Below are 20628 nucleotides of genomic sequence, written 5' to 3'. Positions count from 1 at the left end.
GCTGAACTGAGAACAAAACTAATTTAGAAAATCAGTGCTCTCTAATGGTGCTGACCAGGACTTACTTGGGATGAAAGTTGTGGAGATGGGGAGCTGTAACCTCCATGTCTCCTCTCCTGTTATGCCGTGAAAGACAGCAGCTCTGAGGGTTCCACCACTCCAGGGGAGAGGCCAGAAAGGGTGATACCAGCACCCTGGCAGTGTGGTCTGCTCAGAGGGATGCCCGCTATTAGTACCAGAGTTCTGAGAATATTGTAATGTCTGATCATGTAGTTGTCATTAAACTGCTAATTCCACTTACCTGTCTTGTCTGTGTTGAGGCATGATTCTGCATGGTGTTCATTCACTGACCATCTCCAGGCAGAAGCCATAAGCTGTGGTTACTGATGCTTTGTTGTGCTTTGGCAGCACCATGACGTGCTGTGAGAGGAACCCTGTGAGCCAGTTAGTGCTGTCAGCTCCTGGTAAAGGTCTGCTCTGTGTCCTGAGTTTCTACTTGGAGTTAGACTTGGGAGTCTGTGCATTTTTCCTTTGTGCCTGGTGCCAGGTGAGGAGGCTGCTGGTACAGTTCCCTGTAATGAGGAGGGCAGATGCCACCACCCTTTCCAGTCTATTTTCCTCTAATTGTCTACATAAGGTTTCTGTTACCATGACTAAAAGCCTAACAGTTTCTCTAATGCTATGTTCAGGAGAGCTTTTCCAGGGTGTCTGTCAAGTTTAAGAGCCTTCTCCTAAAAGCCAGTGATACAATGCTTAAGTGCATCGCTGGGGCTTCTTCTTCACCATGCATTTGTTCTTCAGGCTGGCACTTACCCACATAATTCTTTTTTATAACTTGCAGAATGTTGCTTTTCCAGGAGGGGTTTTATTCTTCTGGTGTTGAGTGTCCAGCAAGTGAGGGTGCTGTGCCCAGGCTTTGGCTGTAACCTGCAGTCAGAGCCTGGTGGATGGATGGGAGTGCTGCTGCAGCCCCACACTGATCACAGTGCAGGATCAGGAGGCCTCTTGCTTTGCTTGTTTCACTGACTCACAGAAGCAGTTCTTTGTTGAGAAAAGCTATGATAATCAAGCTATCAAAGCATTTACTAGTTTTGTGGTTAATCTTTTTTATTCTGAGAAAAGAATTCTAGATCTCTAGTCTGGGGCTGGCACTGAATGGGGATGGAACCCCCAGAGTGAAGGACTGGGACGCCACCAAAATGCTGTATCTTGGGAAAACTGAAATCCTTAAATGTGCAGTCCATCTAGTCAAACACCTTCCAGTGGACTTTGTTTCCCCACTGACTCTGCAATTGTGTTATATTTATTGCTGCAGTAGCAGCTCATTCACTGTTATGCACAGGAGTATCCAAATAGGAAAATAGAAATAAAACTCACAATTTAATTTTTTCCCATGGCTATATTATGGATTTCTTTATATGTACTAGAGAGTATCCTTAACACAGCACTCACCCATGCAGCAGGGATGTGATTACCTTGTTTTGTGGGATTCCCTTGTAGGCTTAGAAGTCCTTAATTTTTCCTGTATTTATGGTGAAATCGTGGCTATTTGTAATGTTGGATTGAACGTTCATACTGTGTTTACTCAGCCTGAGAAGTAATCTAAATTTGATCTTCCTCTCTCAGCAATCAGACTTTCTGCTAATAATGAAGATTTGACATTAGATCAGACATTATTAGTGCAGATTTTAATGCAATGTTGGCAATATTTGCTGCTCCTCTAAGTCTCTCTGATTCATTTTTATACATATAAATTGGATATCTGTGTTTATGTGGGGCACACATGTTCCCTCTGATGCCAGTTTGCAAGTGGTTTATTATGAGTTGGCCTTAATCCTAATTTTTGATCCCTTACAGTCACATAAAATCGTGATGGTTTGTTTATAATCCCTTTTTTAAATTTGTTATCCACCTCTGTTCGCTCAGACATTAGAAACTTTCATGTCTACCTCACGTGCAGGCCTGTGGTATAGGTCCTCGGAAATGACCTGAAATTAGGATACAAATAAAAACCAAAAACCTCAAAGTATTTCAAGTATTTCCCTCAGTGTAGAAAAAAGAATCTAGTTTTTCTTCTAATATTGTATTCTTTTAGAAAGTATTAAGTAGCTGGTGATTTAAATTAATTTAACAAATAACACTGAAGATTTATGTGCTTTCTTTGTTTCTAAGTTCTCTTTGAATCATACTGAAAGGTAGTGTGTTCTGCTGGAACATTTTTCAGTTATAGTAGTGGCCCCATTTCATCACACAGTTTCATTCATTTGGGACCAAAACCTGCTCTCGGAATTTAACAAGCATTACACATCCTCTGGTGAGCCATGGGGTTTGATGTTATTGAAAAAACAACATATTTCATTTGAGTTTGCTCTGTCATTTTCACACGGGAAGCAGATTGTCACAGTGTCGGTAACTGTCTAAGATATTTGTGGGTAGAGTTCTGTGTTTAAAAGGAAACCAACCAAACTGAAAACCAAACCAACCAAAACAAAACAAAAAAGAGATGAATCACCATCCTAATCTTTTGACAATATTACACAGAAGTGAGCTGTGGTCTGCCACTTACAAAATAATTTTTGCCTTTTTTACCAGTCTCACACTGAATGAAATAAGGGAACTCGTTGAAACTCGATGATTTGTTCTGTATCCTCTGCTGTAGGGAATGGGAATACCATTCTGTTCTGTTACTCCCTGATACTAGGTGCCCAATATGCAAAGAAATCTAGCTGGACACCTGCCCATGGTCCACAATCTCAGTTGTGCTCTAGAATTGGGTGCTTAAGCTGGGCTAATATATTTTCCTTTTTTTCTTTCTTATATGCATGTATGTATATGTAAATATTCTTATATCCTTTACATAAAGTTTTCTGTGTGTAATACTCTACCGTTTCATAACTGCTGGAACGTCATGTCCATTAGATGTGCCTCAGATGGCTGGGTGGCCTGGGACAAACAAAAGACATAGAACTTCCTCTTTTAATGGCTGAGCATGTGCTGGGAGCTGCCTTTTGCTGCCCCTGGTGAATGGCTTGCAGTAATCATGTGGTGAAGCTAAGATCTTCACTAAAACACATATTGAAAGGCATGACAGTAATGTAATAATTGATTATTATGGTTCATGGTATCTCTTTTCTGAAAAGCAGTCTGTCTTTTGAACTTCATCTCTCAGGTAAGGACCAATGCAGACATAAAAATATTTTTTTGGTGGCAAAAGCTACTTGTTCTTCAGTCTGCCTTGTTATTTGTGTGTGTATGCATGTATATGTTTACTCATGAAGCTTAATTTTTCTAGGCATTAAGTGCCTGAAAATGATGAAGAAAAAGAATTTTTACAGGAATTGGGGTTGCACCAATGCAATGTGGACTGCACAGTAACATTTTTAAAATCAGCACAGGAACAAATAATAATAATAATAATAATAAAAAACCAAATCCCTGCAGTCTGTGAATCAGTCTGGTATAAAATCCTTTGTCTGTGTTGAACAGGACAAAGATCTTGAATTGTTTTCTGCCAGCAGTCTCCTTCCTTTCTGTGCCAGCATAACAAGGGAACGGTATAAAGAGAGAATGCGGGTGGAAAACCTCAAACTAAATGTGATAAGACCAGGCTATGAGGAGAACACCGAGGACTTCAGACAGCTTAGATGTTCAAAGATATTTTCCACTGTCTGGCTAGCCAGTTCCTTTGTCTCCCTGTCTCGGCTGCCTGATGTGGTGCTTTGTCAGCCTTCCTTAACTCCCTGAGCTGCTCCTGGTTGTCCAGCGCAGCTCTGTGTGGAAACTTGCTGGCATTTGCACAAGTGTAGACCTTGAGACATTTCATTCCAGTGGGACATACCTTTCTTGGCTCGACTTGGCTCTGAATGCTCTCTAGTCCAAGCTGGCAGACCCCACTGGACCTGTGCCCTGCTGCCAGCTTTCCTGCTGGGAAGGGCTTGTCAGGGCTGTCCTCCATCCCCGCTGGCCAAAGTCCCTCTCTTTGTTGCCAGAGCTGCAAAGTTGCCATTTCTGGGACACTGCCTTCATTTAGTGATGGAGGTATTGGAGAACACCTCTGCCCTGGGGACTCGATGGTACAACATCAGTGCAGAGTATTTGTTTTGGTTGCTTGGGGGGTTGTTTGTACCTGAAATACGTGCCCCTGTGAGGTGAGAAGCTGAAGCTGTTGCACCACACTGGATAACATTGGTGTAATCATGACGTCAACTTTTTCACCAAAAATGTTTGTTAAAGATAATTAGGGTCAGCAAAGTTGAACAAATCATAAAGCCAAGGAGCTGCAGGTCTGTAATATGTGCTACTGTATGATTTCATTTTTTCTGGAGCGTAAAAACCTACCTTGCAGTATTTTGTAGGTACCATGTCAGTGAATAATCGGTGTGGCAGCTTTTGCTAGAACTTACAATACCTACAGAAGCTGGAGACTGTCACAGTGTGGGTTGCTGGGGGTCTCGCTGCATTTTTAGGAGGGAGCTAACTTTATTTACTACAGGCAAAATAAATTCCTTTTGGAGGCCACTGAATGGTGTGGACTCATTGCAGAGGCACTCAGAGGTTTCCAAGAGTACATTAAATGGATTAAGCTTTTCAATGTCTTTAAAAAAATCAGTTTTCAGGCATTAAAAAGCTTACAGAACAGAGCACCTTGGTAAGGAAAGGCAAGTTTAACTAATGTAATAAAAATTCTTACCTACCTTTGAGGTTTATTGAGATTATCTTCCCCTCCAGAGACTTGAAGGTGTGGGACCTGTTCCCTTCCCCTGGGAAGGACACAGATGAGAATTGCCTTGTCAAGGTGAGCTGCTCAGGGCAGTAGGACAGGAGAACCTCACAGGTGGAATGGACTCATTTCCTGCTTCCTGAGTTTCTCCTGTGAAAGAGGTTAAATGCAAAATGAAATGTTTCTCCAGTAGCAAAAGAGAATAAAGATTTGTGCTTTAATGGATCTGCATAAGGCACGTGTACAAAGCTGCCTCTGTTGGTAGCTCAGATTTCCTGCTTGCACTGTTTTTATAGGAAGAAATTACTCTAAACCAGAAATTTACATATGTGTAAAAAAATTCAACGTTTTGTTATCTATCTTCATTGTTAAAACTCAAACTGTGCTTTAGGGCCTAGATACATGTCCTTACAAAACAAAGTGAAATATGAGTATTATTTTTCTTCAGTGATAAAGTAAGGAATAAAGAATATCTGCTCCAAGAGTGTCAGTGGTTGAGAAGCACATCCCTTTCTTTGGAAAATATGAATGTACAGGAGACAGCTTTGCATAGCATCTATTATTGCTGATTTAAATATTTCATGGTGGTTTGTGGTGGGATGGATGGAAGTACATTGTAAATTAATCTAATATTTGAAGAGTGTCTTGTGCACATTGTAAGCAAATCACAGAAATGCTGGCTGGCCATTTCCTTCGACATTTTCTGTACACTAATTACATTATCATCACTGCTGCATAAGAGAGAAAAACCATTTGTTGACCCTTCTTTGTAGAATAAACCAATATCAGCATTCAGCATTGGAAATAGAAATATGTTACTCTGCTATCAAACTGAAAAGTTATGGTCTTAGGAGAGCAGTAGGTTGGAAACAGATTTTAACACTTTTTCAAGTCATTTGACAAAATGTTTTATGTAAATTTGAAAGAACTTCAGAGAAAGTCCTTCAGTGACCTGTGGTGGGTCACCTTTCCCACAAGGCAGCGTACTGACCTGCCAAGCCTAAGGCTAATGAAACAGATTATTATGAAATCCTTCCAGAGATACTGCACGGGTTGTTTGGACTTTTCAACTACCTGTATGCGTCAGTGTAATGAGAACTTGGCAGAGGGCCTGGGCTCTGACACTTTCAAGGATGTCGTTGGAAAAGCCCTGAGGTTTTGTCTCTTCCTTGGAAACAATGCTGCGGGAAGGTCAGATCTGCTCATCAGAGCAGAACTTATTCTTCAGCCATTGCATGAGTGCACTTGGGATTTTGTTCCAGAGACCTGTGTTTAAAGATGCTTGGAAGTTTACAGATTAATATAATAGACACATTTCTTTTGTGAACTTGCCTCAGTTGCTGGAAAGTTCAGTTGCTGGAAAACTGATTGCTGGTTGTTTGATGCACTGAAGCTTCTTATCAACCTGTTTTGACTGAAGGAGATGTTAACTGCTCCAAATAGTCAAAATAACTGATTAAATTCTGGGAACAGCAAAGCTACAGGCCTTGTCAGAGAATTTGTGCCACTGTCATGGTCAAAACCAATTTGGATGTAGCTTCTTGGTGCTGTGCATCCATGCACATGATTGCAAAATTCATGACAATTGAAGAGCCAGGCTATTAATTCAGGTGCTTAAGTACAGATTTGAGGACATCTAGTTAATTTAAGACATCTGTGGGTTGATTTGAGTCACTATGATTATAAGCACTGATGTCGTGTCTGCTGACAGAGACTAAAATCTGCCTGTTACAAAGTGTGTTGTGAGATATCTCACCACAGGATATGGCCTCTCTCATGACCTTCTTCCAGCAGTGAAATACAGGTAAATGTTGCCATGAACTTGGTGGCCCTAACTATTGTTGTGGTGTGCACAGAACACAAAGTGACTGTTTGATGTGTGGAATGGAAAGCTGGGAAGCAGCTGAACAGCATTTTGTGCCAACAGAGGCCACCAGAAGAGTAGCTTGGTGTGCCTTGTAGGTGCCCCCCACTGCTATGGGAAGCACAAGATCTTTATACAGCCTCTTGGATGCTTTCCTGTCTCCCAGCACAGGGCTGTTGAGGGTGCATAAGGATGTTTGTGGGTATACACACTCTGTGAGCTCAGGACCGTGTTCCCCAGGACCAGAGGGGCTGGCCTGGCAGCGAACTGCCATGCCTCTGAACCCCATATGTTGCTTTCCAGTCTGTCCTTCAGCCTGCAGTGGTCCCAGCCAGCACTTCCCTGGTTCCCTAATGATTTCAGCATGCTGAGCTCCTCGGGGCAGGTGCTGCCTGCTGCTCATGGTGGCACTGAGTATTCTGCAAACAGCACAAACCACCCTGGCACACAGAGCAGCAGGAGTGTTTGGGAATGGTTAACCCACAAAAACTGAGAAATGGGAGGAGGAATGGTTGCTTGTCTTTAAGTGCTTCCTTTAATGGGCCTGCATCCATCTCCTTTCTCCTCATCCAGCAGCAGTACTTCTCAGTGTCTAACATCTTGGGAACTGCATGTGTGTGTTCAGTGAGACTGTGCAGAAATGTTCATGGTTTTGCGCCCTCTGGACAGCCATTCTGGGGATGGCCCCCAATGTCTGGTGGCTTCCAGCCATCGGCTTCCTGCTTGGCTGCTCTCACCAGCACGACACAGGCAACTCCTTTTGTCTGTGAGAGGATCGAAGGAGCGAGCTTAGGGCTTTGTTTCTATGTTTGAACATTTTTCAATTGCTTAATGTCAGGAAAAAAATAAGCTCAGTCCACTAAAAAATGCACTTGCAGATGCACACTAGATCTGGTTGTTTTTGAAGAATAAAGAAAAATTAAGGACAGTATTGCTTTGGTTGCTAGGATGCCTTTTTATCATCGAATTCAGTGTGCTTTGGGGTTTGTATTTTTATTTAGATGTGTGAGACTCATTTATTGTGGTTAGAGCATTGTTACGGTGTATTCTGACGATAAATTTAAGTAAATGAGACAGTTGGCTAAACACTTTGATGTGAAAATTAGGTCTGGAGCATAGACTGGCCCAGGAGTTTAGTATTTCTTTGAGGGAAAAATAATAAAGAGAGTTAATGATAGAAATTTGGGGTTATTCTGTATTGGAAATGCTGTAAGTGGCATTTACTAGGATATTTGTCCCTGAAATTTATTCTGTTTGCACAGACACCTTGCATCTTGTGCAGCTGAGAAAAGGAGCATAAATTCAAGGCAGATATTTCCCTGCTAGCATTAAAGTCCCGGGTGGAAGCTTTAGCATCACAGAGGGAAATAGATGTCTGGCTCTTTGTCCTGTGCTGTTTGTGACAAAGGAATTCCCGTCTGAATCGCCGTGCTGTGTCCAAGCCCCTGCGCGGCTCTGGGGCAGCAGCAGCAGTCTTTGCAGTGTCCTGACGTCATCCCGTGTGTGCACAGCTCCGCTATTGTCTTACGGCGGGCAGGGGCTGGGGATTGCAGTGCCCGACACCTCCTTCTGCCTGCCGGGATCTCCGACAGGAACCCGGCCTGCCCTTACCGCTCGGATTTAAAACAGAAGCTCCCGCTTTTCGCTTCCCGAAGAAGAACCTTCGCTGCGGTTGCGAGGAAAAGCTGCCTGCGGTGTTGGGCAGAGCAGAGGAGAGGAGGAGAGAGGAGAATCTGGCAGCTTGGGTAGCCTGGACTGCATTGTCTGGCTTCATGACCCCTGCTGTGTAGCAGTCTCATCCCTTCTCTCATACACTCCCTCTGTCTTCCACTCTTTTTTTCTTTTTCTTTTTTAAAATAGCAGCATCTGGGGCGAGCCATGTTTGGCACTGAATCGTCATGTAAGTAAATGCATCCCATTTACATCCTTTTTCTGTTGAGAACAGGGCTTGTTTTATCCTTGCTGTACCCGCCGTACTTGCATTCTCTTTGCCGCAGGTCGCTGGCTAAAAGCCGTGGTCCTTGCCTGTTTATGGAGGGATGAAAGATGCTGGAGGGGAAGCATCTTCCTCCTGACTGTGGGTGCATCCTCGATGCAAGCAGCAAGGCAGCGTGGGGCTGTCAGCGCTGCTGAATTCAGGCCACTGGAAGATCGGGGGGAAAAGGCAGCTTTGCTTGAATGTGTCACTTGATAAGATCGCATCTGTCAGTGATCAGGAGCTGCAAACACTCTAATGAATGCACTACTTAGATGGTACATTTAGGGACTGGGAATGTTGCAGTATTAGATGGGCAAGAGCTGGGGGAAAGTGATTTAACCAGCAGGAAAAGACTGCTATGTCATGTCTACCTCATTTACTTCATTTTTGTTTGTGGGAAAAAAGAGGCTTCTCTGCAATTCCCCCCTCCCCCATGACTGCAGAATCCGCAGTTAAATTGGGTGGAATTCTAAATATGAGGTAAAAAAGGCAAAATAAAAGGATTATTATGGTTTTTTCTTCCTCATCTTTGTGCTGGAAAATCTTAACTGAGGCAGTCTGCTGTATAATAGCAGTGCAGATGCATGTCGTTGAAAGCAAGCCAGTTTGCCTCAGTGGGAACAACAATTACCTACCTGGCAAATCTGGCTGCAGAGGAGGGCTGGGAGGTTTATGTATAAATAATGTTGCTGGTGACAGTGTGACTGTGTGGAGACCAGTCTGATCCAGTGATTATCGGGCGACCAAAAAACAGAAAACAGTTCACGCTGTATTTCGTGCACAAAACAATACTGTGTGTTGAAAACATGTCCAATTTGGATATGAAGTGATGGCTTTTGTAGAGCATTGTCACATCCAGCATGGTGTAATGTGTCTGCACTTCTAGGCTGGGACTTGTTCTGCAGCTCATCTCTTCCTAGGAAGTCACAAGAGCATTGAATACCTCATGGTATTCCTTCCTGGCTTTCAAGCCCCTTGCCCCCAAAGGGTTAATTGATCCTGTGGCCAGGCTCTGGCAGCTCCCCCCTCCTCTGCCACAACACCCAGTCAAGGTCAGGCAGCATAAAAGCAGAATTTGCTTTTAGATTTCTTTTGTTTAGGAACGCATTTTTCATGCACAGTTGTAAACACATCTGCAGCTCTGGGTCATCAGAGCATGAACAGAGATGCCAAATGTTGTAGCTGCATCTGTTTCACCCTGACAGATCCGTGAGCCCCAGCATTTGTGTCCGTGGGCTCTGCTTCTGCAAAATGCACATGAACAGGCTTTGAGATAAAATCTGTGCCCTACCTGCCCTCTTGCAGAAATAGTACTCAGTTTGTTGAGTCTTGTTCATTTTCGTGGTCCTTTTTTGGTTTACGAGGTGCATTGGCTAAAGTCACAGGGGTTGTGCACCAGCAGCTGTGGCTGCTTCTGTTTCCATGGTTCCCACAATTTAGAAAAGGGCAATGGGAGCTTCCATAACAGCCACTACCTGTTTCCCAGAAGGGTCTAGAAACATGTCTTGCTTTTAAAAATGAGATTAAACAGAACATGGCTCATTGCCATTGATTGGAGCAGTGGCTGTGATCAGTCTCTGCCTGAACTCTCTGGCCAGGTGAAGAGGAAGGCAGTGTGGTGGCCAACTGCCCAGTGCCTCTGCTCAGGACTGAAACCTTCACCCAAGAGTTCCTGTTCCAGCTGGACAGGCTGTCCCATTGCCTACTGCTGCCAGGTGCTGGCAGGTGGGAGGAGAGCAGGGTCACTGGTGCTGCCCTGCTCACCTGCTTTTGCAGGTCAGTGCTTGGGTAACCAGCCCTGCCCACACCACTGCTGGAGGAACAGTGGCTTGGCTTTCAAAGAAAGAAGGTAGTATCAAAATTACTTCAGTCAAAATGCTAGGACATTTTTCATCTACCCTCTCCTCCTGTCTTCTTCCTATTTCCAGGCTGTCAAATGATAATAGTGCTACTAATTGTTAGTGTTTCTCTCTGGCTAGAATGTCAAATAAGACAAAATAAAAAAGAGTCAGCATTATTTGGACATTGGAAATATGACAGAAGCCATTGCTGCTGCTGCTCTTGCTGTCCAAAAAGCATGAAATGAGCAGATTACAGTTTTTTTAATCCTGCTGTTTACACTTGGTATTTAGGATTTTATTTCTCTCTACTCTGATTAAAAAGCCAAGAAAAAATGCTCAGAAGCAAATACTGGTTCAGAACCTTTAGTCTCACTAGTATCAAAACAGTTTAAATGTCAAAACAATTATCCTTTGGCAATCCTGGGGATTTTTTGCTTTTAGCAGCAGTTGGAGAGGCAGTAAAAGATAGTCTGAGAGTCTTTATAGGAACTGGCATCTGCTTATCACCTCCTGGACACAGGGAAAGACAAACAGCCGGTGACAATAGCCCATAAAGGGGGATAAGGCAGCAGGCAATGCACAAACAGCTGCTGACACTCCCAGTGCATGATGAGCAAGGACAGAGTGTGCAAAGCAAAAACCCCAAGAAGTGTCCGGGCAAGGGCACTGTGGGAGGGTAGGGTAGTTGCCATAGAGTCATGGTCACTATTTTCCATTGGTCACATGTCTTTTCTATAATCCTCACAAGAAACATATGTGCCAGACACACTTAATTTTCAGTGTTTTGTGCTGATGCACTGCCAGAGCAGTGTGGAGGGCTGTGTGCATGGGGGAGGCAGCTTTCCATCCCATGCCACTACTCCTGCTGATCTGAAAGATTTTTCTGCTCACTCACCATAATCATTTCACATTCTGTAGGAGGTAATCTGGTTCGATAAAAATTAAAAATTAAGTCTTTTTTAAGGTGAAAGGTATTGTAAGGCTGCACCAAAGCAGAGAAGGGGTTGACTTCTCTGAACAAGTGACGAGGTGGTCCCCACAAATAGAACACCCTCATCTCAGGGAGAAGAGCCTAGCAGAAATAACCAGCAAGCATCCCTTGTCTAGTTAGGAATACTGGCAGTTGCAGGCCTCTAGGAGAGACAACAGAGGCACAAATTAAACTGAATTGTGAGAGCAGCCACAGTCGGTGGGACTTAACAGTGCTGGGAGAGGTCAGGGGAATGCAGCTCCATCATGTCTGGCTGTGTATTGTTGAGGAATGGGACAGGATGCAGTTTGGAGCCTGTAAAGCAGCTAAAGAGGCTCAGACAGCCATTTCATGCATGTCTGAGAATATGCACAGCATGTGCTTCAGCTACCCAGAGAAACTCAGTAGGAAGCTGAGGAAGGGAATCATACACATATGCCCACGGTGCTTGCTCCAGTGTTGTTACAAAGCTTCAGATGTGTGCTGTGAAAGTCCCAGGTGATGTTCTCAGTACTGCTGCATTTCTTCATGCCAGGATTAAAAATAACTGCTTTTTTTAGCAGCAGTACCAAACTCTGAGGGTTATAGGGGGGGTTGTCTGGGAAATGCTCTTCCAGCCCGGGCTGTTTGGGAGCCGCTCATGGTGGTCCCTGTCCGTAGATCAGCAATTGCACTTTGGAAAGCAGAAGGACTCTGAAACAAAGGAGAGCTGACCAAAGGCCCAGAGAAATACACAACCAAAGGGCAAGTGGAGCTTTCCTCTGCTGCAAGGTTAATGATAGAAAGCTGCTCTCTGTGGGGAGGCTGAGGACTGCCGTGGGGAATGGGAAACCTTGCTCACTTAAATGTGCCAGGAAAAGCTTCTGTGCTTGTGCCAGGCTCACTGTACTGTCTTCTGCTCTGACTGTTCAGGAGATGCTTTTGTTCCTAGGCACATTTTCCCCCAAACTTTCCTCAAGCCAAAATGTAACAAATGGGAAAGGTTACACCAAGATAAATAATTTTATGGCATCAGAGAAGTAAGTAGTCTCATGAACCTGTGCAAAACATCAGCAGCCAGCAATAGAGAAATGGGAGATCTTGGCATCAGACATGGAGATGAAGGACAATCTGATTGGCATGGACACTGCCATCCTGGGTGATGTGCCTGTCTGCTCTGTTCCCAGCACTGGTACTCACCCCAGTTGTGGGAGAACCAACCAAAACCTGACCACTCCTGCAAGTAGTTGGTTTTGAGCATATTGGCTCTCCAAGCTTGTTCGTGGAATGGTTGGATCAGCAGCGGCATAAGGAAGGGGGGGACATGACTGTTGAAATTCTTGTGGGTTAGCAGCCTTAGTGAGACTGGGCTCCACTGAACCAGCAGATGACCAAAATTCTCCTTTTTCATGCATAAATGGCACACTGCCATCCTAAAGGGCCAAGAGCAGTTAAGCACAGCCCCAATTCCTCAGTGATGTTACACTGGTTTTTCAGGCCAAAAGAGGTTGTTGAAAGTACCAGAAGTGGTAACTTCAATTCAATATATATATATGTATGTAGCTGCTGAGGTTCCTGTTGTTCCCTGTAGAGTCAGGACCGTTGAAAATATTGCAGAACCAGGTCAAAGAGAGGCTCAGCTACACCATTGTCAAATGGGTTATGAAGGGGGTTGAGGTTACAGGAGCTGTAATAACTTGACAAACTCATCAGTGAAGCTTCAAGATACTTGGAGAGAAAATGTCTCACATCCCACTTACAGTAGATTTTGAGGAATGACTGCATGCTAGTATTGTTACTTTCTAAATGAATGTAATTTTTTTAAATACAAACCTGAGATAAGAGAGGGTTCTCTAAACTCCTTTGGGTGTAGCCTGAGATATGGTCTCCAAATGCTTGACTGCAGGCTCAGGAGGACAGGGGCTTGAAGACCAGCCCTCCTACTCAGGCAGCACCAATGGCAATTTGAACTCACTGTGTTGAGCTGTTCACAAGGAGGCACCTGTCGTGAGAGTTTAAATTAACCTTGCCCTTTCTCCAAAAACAAAAAGTGAACTGAGACATTTTATAGGCTGGATATGACTCATGAATTTGAGTGTCTTTGGTGATTTGTCTCTTGCAGCCCTGGAACACCTTTCCTATCTCATTGGTTTAGAAGTTGCAAGGATGTGATGTAAAGTTACTGAATACAGTGGTAGTCTCCAAGGTAGCTGTGTCCACACAGCTGCTGGAATGGGGAAGAAATCTGAAGGTACGTGAAGGGAATTTGACAAGCTTTCCTTCAGCTTGTCAGACTTTTTGGTCCTTGCCATTAGCTAAAAGCATGGGCTATAATTAGTGGAGGAGTCTGTGATTGGTCAATGACAACAAAAGATCTTTCAGATTTAAGTTAAAAATCATAGAATAATTTAGATTTTAAGGGACCAGCACCTCCCTCAAAGCAGGACCAATCTCCAAGTTAGATCCAGTGACAGATACGAGCTCAATCAATCTGCATGTTTGCAAAATGGTGTGAGATCAAAACAAGCTTCAGCTTTGACCAGTGTAATTTACAGAACCAGAAATAGGGAAAGATCTTTATGACCAAGGACGCCTGAAACATTATGAGAGTCCCTCTGGGCTGTGTGACCCAGATAGGAAGAACAGTATATGCAGAAGACTCTGCCATATTATTTGAGCTGGGGTAGAAGCAATAGTGTTTCATGTAATTTGGGGACAATTAATGGGTATGCCTAGCAAAAAAATTTATTCACAGAAGAATTTAAGCCATCTCTTTTCATCTGAGCTAAAATGCCCTGCTTGATCCCTGAAGCACCAAGAAAAGGTCTGTAAAGTGCTACGAGAAAACCATGTGGAATACAGAGAGACAGAGTATTCCAGATTTTCTAGATTAATGGATTTCTTTCCCTTTTGGTGAAAATCACTTTGATGTGACATCACTGTTTATACCCTTTCATATGAAGGTCACTGTGTATAATACAAAATTAAAGGATCTTAGGAAAGACAATATGTTCCCTATTGAAAAGGATAAGATGCGGTATTAAGCAAATAAGCTGGACAACTACAGAGAGAGACATTTACTAGCCACAATCAGGTGGAGCTCAGTGAAAAATTGTGAAAAACTTCGGTGTGTTTGGTCAAGGTGAAACTTAAACTGTGAGATCAATTTAAGATGCCTAGAAACTGGGAATGGAAGAGAACCCATATTCTGCCTAGACCAAGAAATGTACTGTTGCTTCCCAGAATTAGATGGAAAGTATTTTAGGATTTCTTAGGGGTCTCAAAAAAGAAATGGTATCTTGAGGTGTTTCGATCAGTACAGGAGAAGGGAAATTCTTGTGAAACTACAGGGCAGTGATACAAAATGAAAGTATGATATTTCTGACCTCCTTTGAGAAACAGAGTGGCTGGGAAGGTCTTCCTCTGTGCATGCTTTGAGAGATGCTGAGCAGACCCTTAAAGCATGCTAGATCATGTTTGAGGCTAGAACAGGAGCCTAAGGTGAAAATGACACAAGGTCGATGAGCTTGTCAGAGAAAATACAGAGCTATACTGGGGACTTTCCACATTTGTATAGCCTTTAGACAGCTCTTTTAAAGGTTTGACTGAGCAGGAGAGAAGGATGAGAGAGGGTAAGAATGAGCTCTAGAAGAAAGTGCCTTGTTCTCAAAAGGTCTATAACCTAAAAAGCCATGAGGAGGTTTTGAAGATGGTCGGTGGAAAGATTATCCATCCCCCTTAACCTCTCCTGTTTACCCTTCCACTCATTAGCCCAGTGATTTTGCAGTTTGCAGTGATGATATGATTTCATATATGCCATCACTCCGGCAAATGCCAGCTTTCATGTTACCACTAGGAGCTAGTCTTGGAAAGCTGTTGTGTATTTGGATTTCCGGCTGTACTCTCTTGAGTGTGGAAGTACCCATATGATAGTGCATTAAGAAGTTTTAAGAGGATATAATCTTGATGTTGATGAGTTGTGGTTGTGCAAGTTAAAGGAAAATGTACTCAATTACATATTTTAAAAGTTCCTGGATGGGAGTAGAAAAAGGAGACCAGGTATTTTTTTGCTTCATATGTTAACTGCATTTTTTACAACGAAGTAAGATTCTATGATGAGGACACCACTAGAAAGCAATTTCTGAGAGGAAGGGCATCTGTTACAACTCCAGGCAGGTCAGAAAATGGCAGCAGGCTCCACTTGTAAGACTTCTGCTACAAGAGAAGGAAAAACTGCTGTAAGAGACCATCCCAGGCAGAACCTCAATTGCATGAATCACTGCCTTGCAGATACCTAGCAAGAGTCACACTGATTCTGAACTTACTTAGCACAATGGAGATAGTGCTAGTCATAAAAGGAAAGAAAACCACCCTGATTAGGAATACTAAAAGACACATTTAACATTTACTAAAAGCCACTGAATGTGGAAAATATTGGCACCACTGACCTTCTTTCCTGTGAGCCACATTCATTGCTGTCATTAGTAAGGTATCTAGGACTGTTGCAGTGGCAACAGTAAATTGTGCTGCTGTATTTTCATCAGGGTAGGTAATCATGAGTCATTCAAATAATCTGCTAATAAAATACTCTCAGACTGTTTAGGTTATCAAGGAGAATATAGTAGCTGAGATTGTCAAATTAGCTGGCAAAGGACATGGCAAATTTTGTGTGAAGATCCCATGTGCTTTATCACCCACAGGGACATGAGGCTAGGCAGTCCATCTGTTTTATAGGCTGTGGGTGGAGGCAAAGAGTCTGCTAAGAGTTAAATGAGATCGAGAAAGCATTCCTCTGACTCTGGAACATGTATCAGCCTGGCTATTCTCTGCATCCTCTGCTTCTTGCATGGTCTGCAGTGATAAATTACTCCAGATAAGCTGTACAGAGCAAAGAGGGTGATAGTCAGACTGTATGTGTGATTGGATGGAGAAGAGCTCCAAATGATGGAAGTGAGCAGCAGCCAGATAAAAAGCAGCAGGATCTGAACTGTGAGTGTCACAATTAAGAGTGGAAGTTCCTCCAGGAATCCACCCGAGTGTGAGAGGCCTGACGCACGAACATCGCACGGGAGGATACGGTGTCCTTGGCCACGGGACAGAAGAGCAGTTCCATGCCAGTACAAACAGGAGCAGATTCCTCTATAACTGCTGGCCTGCTAGAGATGTCTTTCTGAGACTTTGGAATGTTCTGATAGCACAAGGAGATAGCTGTGGGATGACAGCTTTCTCAAGTGTGTTAAATAAGACATACTGCATCATCTTTAGTATCATTTGCAGTCACCACAGCATAGTGGGACCGGGGGTTATTGCTCCAGCCCACAGGGATACAAGAGCTAGGATAACAAAGAGATAAAGTTGCCTACTCAGGATAAAGCACTAATGGTCTGTCGCAGCAGGGGAGGTCCCACCGGGAATGGGCATTTAAAGGCCTTTTCACAGGACCCTTTCTAAACTTAATCTTTATAGGTATGAATATTTTCACAACTGGGGTTCGTGCTATGGTAGGCTACACCTCCACACCAGGGAGGTGGCTCTGCTGTGGGCACTGCGCATCACGGTGACTGTCTGGATGCAGAGAGACATTCGTTTGATTGCTCTGAGGCATTGCATGTATGCTAATGACTTAGAGTCTCTGTGGGGCTTGGCTGCCTGTCAGAGAGGAATGAAGCTGTAGATTTAATGAAGCTGTAGATTTCAAACCAGTGCTCTGTACTGCAGCAGTTTGGTGAACTACGTGCCTGGCATTTAGTTAGGTTATGTCTTGTTTGTGCGTCTGTAGTGACATTCAGTTAATTCTTCCATAAAATACCGATAAATATTCACACAGAATTATACAAAAAGACAAAAAAAAAAAAAAAAAAGGGGGGGGGTGTTCATGTTTGGACTTGCCATCTTAATAGGATCCCCTTAAACAGAGAGGCTCCCCTGAGGGAACAAAGCAATATGACTGTCTGATGTGGACCGTCAGCGCAGCCGCCGCCGTCGCTGTCGAATGAGGCGCTGCAGGCAGCAGCTGCTGTCTGCAGGCTGGCAGCAAACACGGCTGTCTGCATTTCCAGTTACTCTCCCCGGGGCCACGGCTTCCTATGTCCTCCTGATTTGCTTTGGTTTACAAAGGAAGAAAGAAGTGTCTTTATGGCATTGAGCAATCTAACTATGGACAAAGGAGCTATAAAAAAATCTGCCAGTTTTTGTTTATGTATGTAATATGTATGTACATTTTTTATCTGTTTATATATTTATTTGACAGCCGTTGTTAGTTAAAACTACAGCTGCCTTGTTTTTAACAGATTAGTTTAGTGAAATTAAAGCATTTTCTCCCAGTGAAGGAAAGCCTGAAGCTGTCTCACTGTATAGCATAGCATCGCTGATGAGAAGCTATGGTCTTCCTGCTTCTTGCCAGGGAGTTCAGTAGCGTGGCAGGCAGTAAGTCTTGTTATTCTTGTATATAGGTATGCTCAAAGTTTACATAAATACAGAAGTGGACTCTCCTTTCACCCCCAGAAGCATTTCAGACATACAGCGGGAGCGGAGGTGTATCAGAGACACCTTGGGGAAGCCTGCATTGCAGCTGACTAAGGTGATTGCTGCCTTATGTACAGGTCAGGGAAGATCATACTGCCAAGGTGGCTTTCAGAAACTGGGATTTCATCTCTGAAAATCATCTGCTGGATGTAGCCAATTGCTTTCTTGGGATTTTTGGTTGGTTGGTTATGGTTTGTTTTTTTTTTAATTGGCTAAAATCTGGTCATTAGTCCTGTCTTTATTTCTGAAGTTCTGTCTGAAAATACTGCTCAAAGGAAAAGATGAACAGCTATTTCAACAGTTAAATTCTAAAACTGAATTATAGTTTTCTGGCTGTTCTTTTGCTCTCTAGCATCCAAACTCACAGAATCGATCTGATTAATTATTTTGAAGAAGAAAATGAGAACAGCCAGTCAAGTAATAGCTAAAGTTATTAGTGGCTATAACCAGAATGAAATCCAATCAAAATAAACTTTTTAACAGTAATATAAGACTAATACTAATCTGTAAAAGATTGATGAGTGAAATAATCATAATAGGACAAGAACGTGACAGGTGCACTCTTTGTCCCAATGTACTCAGTGCTGGTGAGGCCACACCTTGTGTCCTCTGTCTAATTTTGGTCCACTCCAAAAAGGACATTGAGGTGCTGAAGTGTGTCCAGGGAAGAGCAATGAAACTGGTGGAAAGTTGAGAGCAAAAGTCCTATAAGGAACAACTGAGGGAGCTGGAGTGGAGTTGTTTAGCCTGGAGAAAAGGAGGCTTAGGAGAGACATTATCACTCTCTACCACTCCATGAAAAGAGGGTGTAACCAGATGGGGATCAGCTTCTTCTCCCAGGCAACCAGTGACAGGATAAGAGGAAATTATCTCAAGCTGGGCCAGGGGAGGTTCAAATTGGACATCAGGGAGAATTTCTTCATGGAAAGCATTGGAATGAGTTGCCCATGGAGATAGTGGAGTCACCATGCCTGGAGGGATTGAAGAAATGGCTGGACATGGCACTTAGTGCCATGGCTTAGTTGATGAGGTGGAGATTGGTAAAAGGTAGGACTCGATGATCTTGGAGGTCTTTCCAATGATTCTGTGATTCTGTGGAGAAATATTTTAAACATTATGAAAATGACCGTATTTTCCAACATTTCATTTGCTTTCATTCTTTGCAAGAAGAATAGAGAGCTGGCTATGAGCAAAAGTAGAGGTAACTTCCTTTGTTCTTCATAAAGTTGATTTTCCAGGGCCTTGTAAATGAGCCCAAGGTAAAAAAACAGCCTTCATGGACTCAAGTTTTATCTTTGCAAATGATTTCACAGCATCTAGTAGGATGCTAATGTGCAAAATAGTCAGGAACAGCAGTTGTTGCACTGCAGTTGAGTTTTGCGTGTTGGTCATTTGCAGCTAGTCACTTTTTCTTTGGGGACAGCATATCATTGGGTTTGACCAATGAGAAAATTGTACTAAATAGGTGTTGAAAATCTTTGTGCTGGGTTCTTAAGAGCTTAGGCTGATTCATGAGATCAATCTTTTCTATGATTGCTATTCTGAGAAATAGTACATTATCTCTTACAAGGTTTACCTGGATGCATTTTTACTTAGGTTTAAATAAAAGTGTGACTTTTTAAAAGAAGTTTAATTAAGATGGTATAAAACCCCTACAGATTCTCAATTAGGACTAGACTGAGTTAGCAGGGTGTGGGTTTAAGGTTAATTGAAGTAAACTTTCTTAGCTAAAATAAGAATGCACATGAACAACTGTATGAGAATATATATACTGCACCAAAATGTGTGCAGGCAGGTCAATTTACTTGTAGTAATATTAGAGTAAAAACGCCAATGTGCTTTACTGTTTTTGTTTATAATGCCTTTCATGAGAAAACTCCTTGTAGTTTTCAGAAATTCAAGGTGAAATATCACCTTGTTTCCTGTCCTCTCAGGTTTCTTGACAGGCAGGAATGACCTCTGACAAAGGGTTTGAAGTTGCATCTGCCAAAAATAAACTGCAATTTCTAAGCATAACAAATGAATACCTTTGTTTTCTTTCATCTTGCTGCTGTGCAGTCAGCCCTTAGGTGATATTTTTTGCAAAGCTTATCATACATATTTGGAGGACACCAAGAAAACATGTACTAGGAAGGATTAATTGCTCAACCCATAGATAGGGCCATCCTTCCCTTTGATGTTTGCTGGTAGGAAGGGCTCTCTTGATCCACTGTGGCAGAGCATCAGCAGTTCTGAGAACATGAGATGAGAAGGGCCACCTTAAATTTTTGAGGATGTTATCTGTAATAGTCAGCACTTAAGCCATTGTCCAAGGTGGTATAAAAAGTTACTCTTTATATGGAACAACCTACTGTTTATGTACTCTTTAGAAGCAAAATACTAAACTTGAGCTGGTTTCAAAACTTACAAGATTCTGAGAAAAAAACAGGAATTGAGCAGAAAATATATTTTGCAAGCTATTGCAAAATCAGTCACAGGTGGCTGATCTGGGAAGACTGAAGTAAACTGAAGAGAGTAGTTGGAAACCTGAAGGAAGAGGTGAGATTATCAAATTTCTTGAACAACATGAAAATTGAGGTGTGATGAGCTAGAAGAGAGAAGGAAGTCTGCAACATAGAAGATCCTGGAATAATAAATTCTTGAATTGTGGATGATTTGGCAGGTGAAAGAGCTAAAATCACATATGCCAAATAGATACATGTACTGTATATGTTTAAGAGAGGGGGGGAGGATGGGAGAAGGAGGGGATGA

At 42.8% G+C, this 20628-nt stretch overlaps 1 protein-coding gene across 2 annotated transcripts in view; it reads left to right on the top strand.

Annotated features, from left to right (window-relative positions):
* ST7 (suppression of tumorigenicity 7) overlaps positions 1-20628 on the top strand; it is a 138222-nt gene that overhangs the window by 31022 nt on the left and 86572 nt on the right. The window contains exon 1 of one of the 2 annotated variants that reach the window (XM_066318983.1): positions 8217-8484. The exons of the other annotated variant lie outside the window; for it this stretch is intronic. Within the exon in view, the coding sequence (XP_066175080.1) occupies positions 8463-8484 (22 nt within the window). The 5' untranslated portion in view covers positions 8217-8462. Of the gene's footprint in view, positions 1-8216; positions 8485-20628 lie in introns of those variants that run through there. 2 annotated transcript variants of the gene reach the window in all.

Source organism: Sylvia atricapilla, chromosome 5 (assembly GCF_009819655.1).
Source record: "Sylvia atricapilla isolate bSylAtr1 chromosome 5, bSylAtr1.pri, whole genome shotgun sequence".
NCBI classification, from domain to species: domain Eukaryota; kingdom Metazoa; phylum Chordata; class Aves; order Passeriformes; family Sylviidae; genus Sylvia; species Sylvia atricapilla.
The sequence above is the reverse complement of the archived record's forward strand: the minus strand, read 5'-3'. Positions and strand labels throughout refer to the sequence as shown.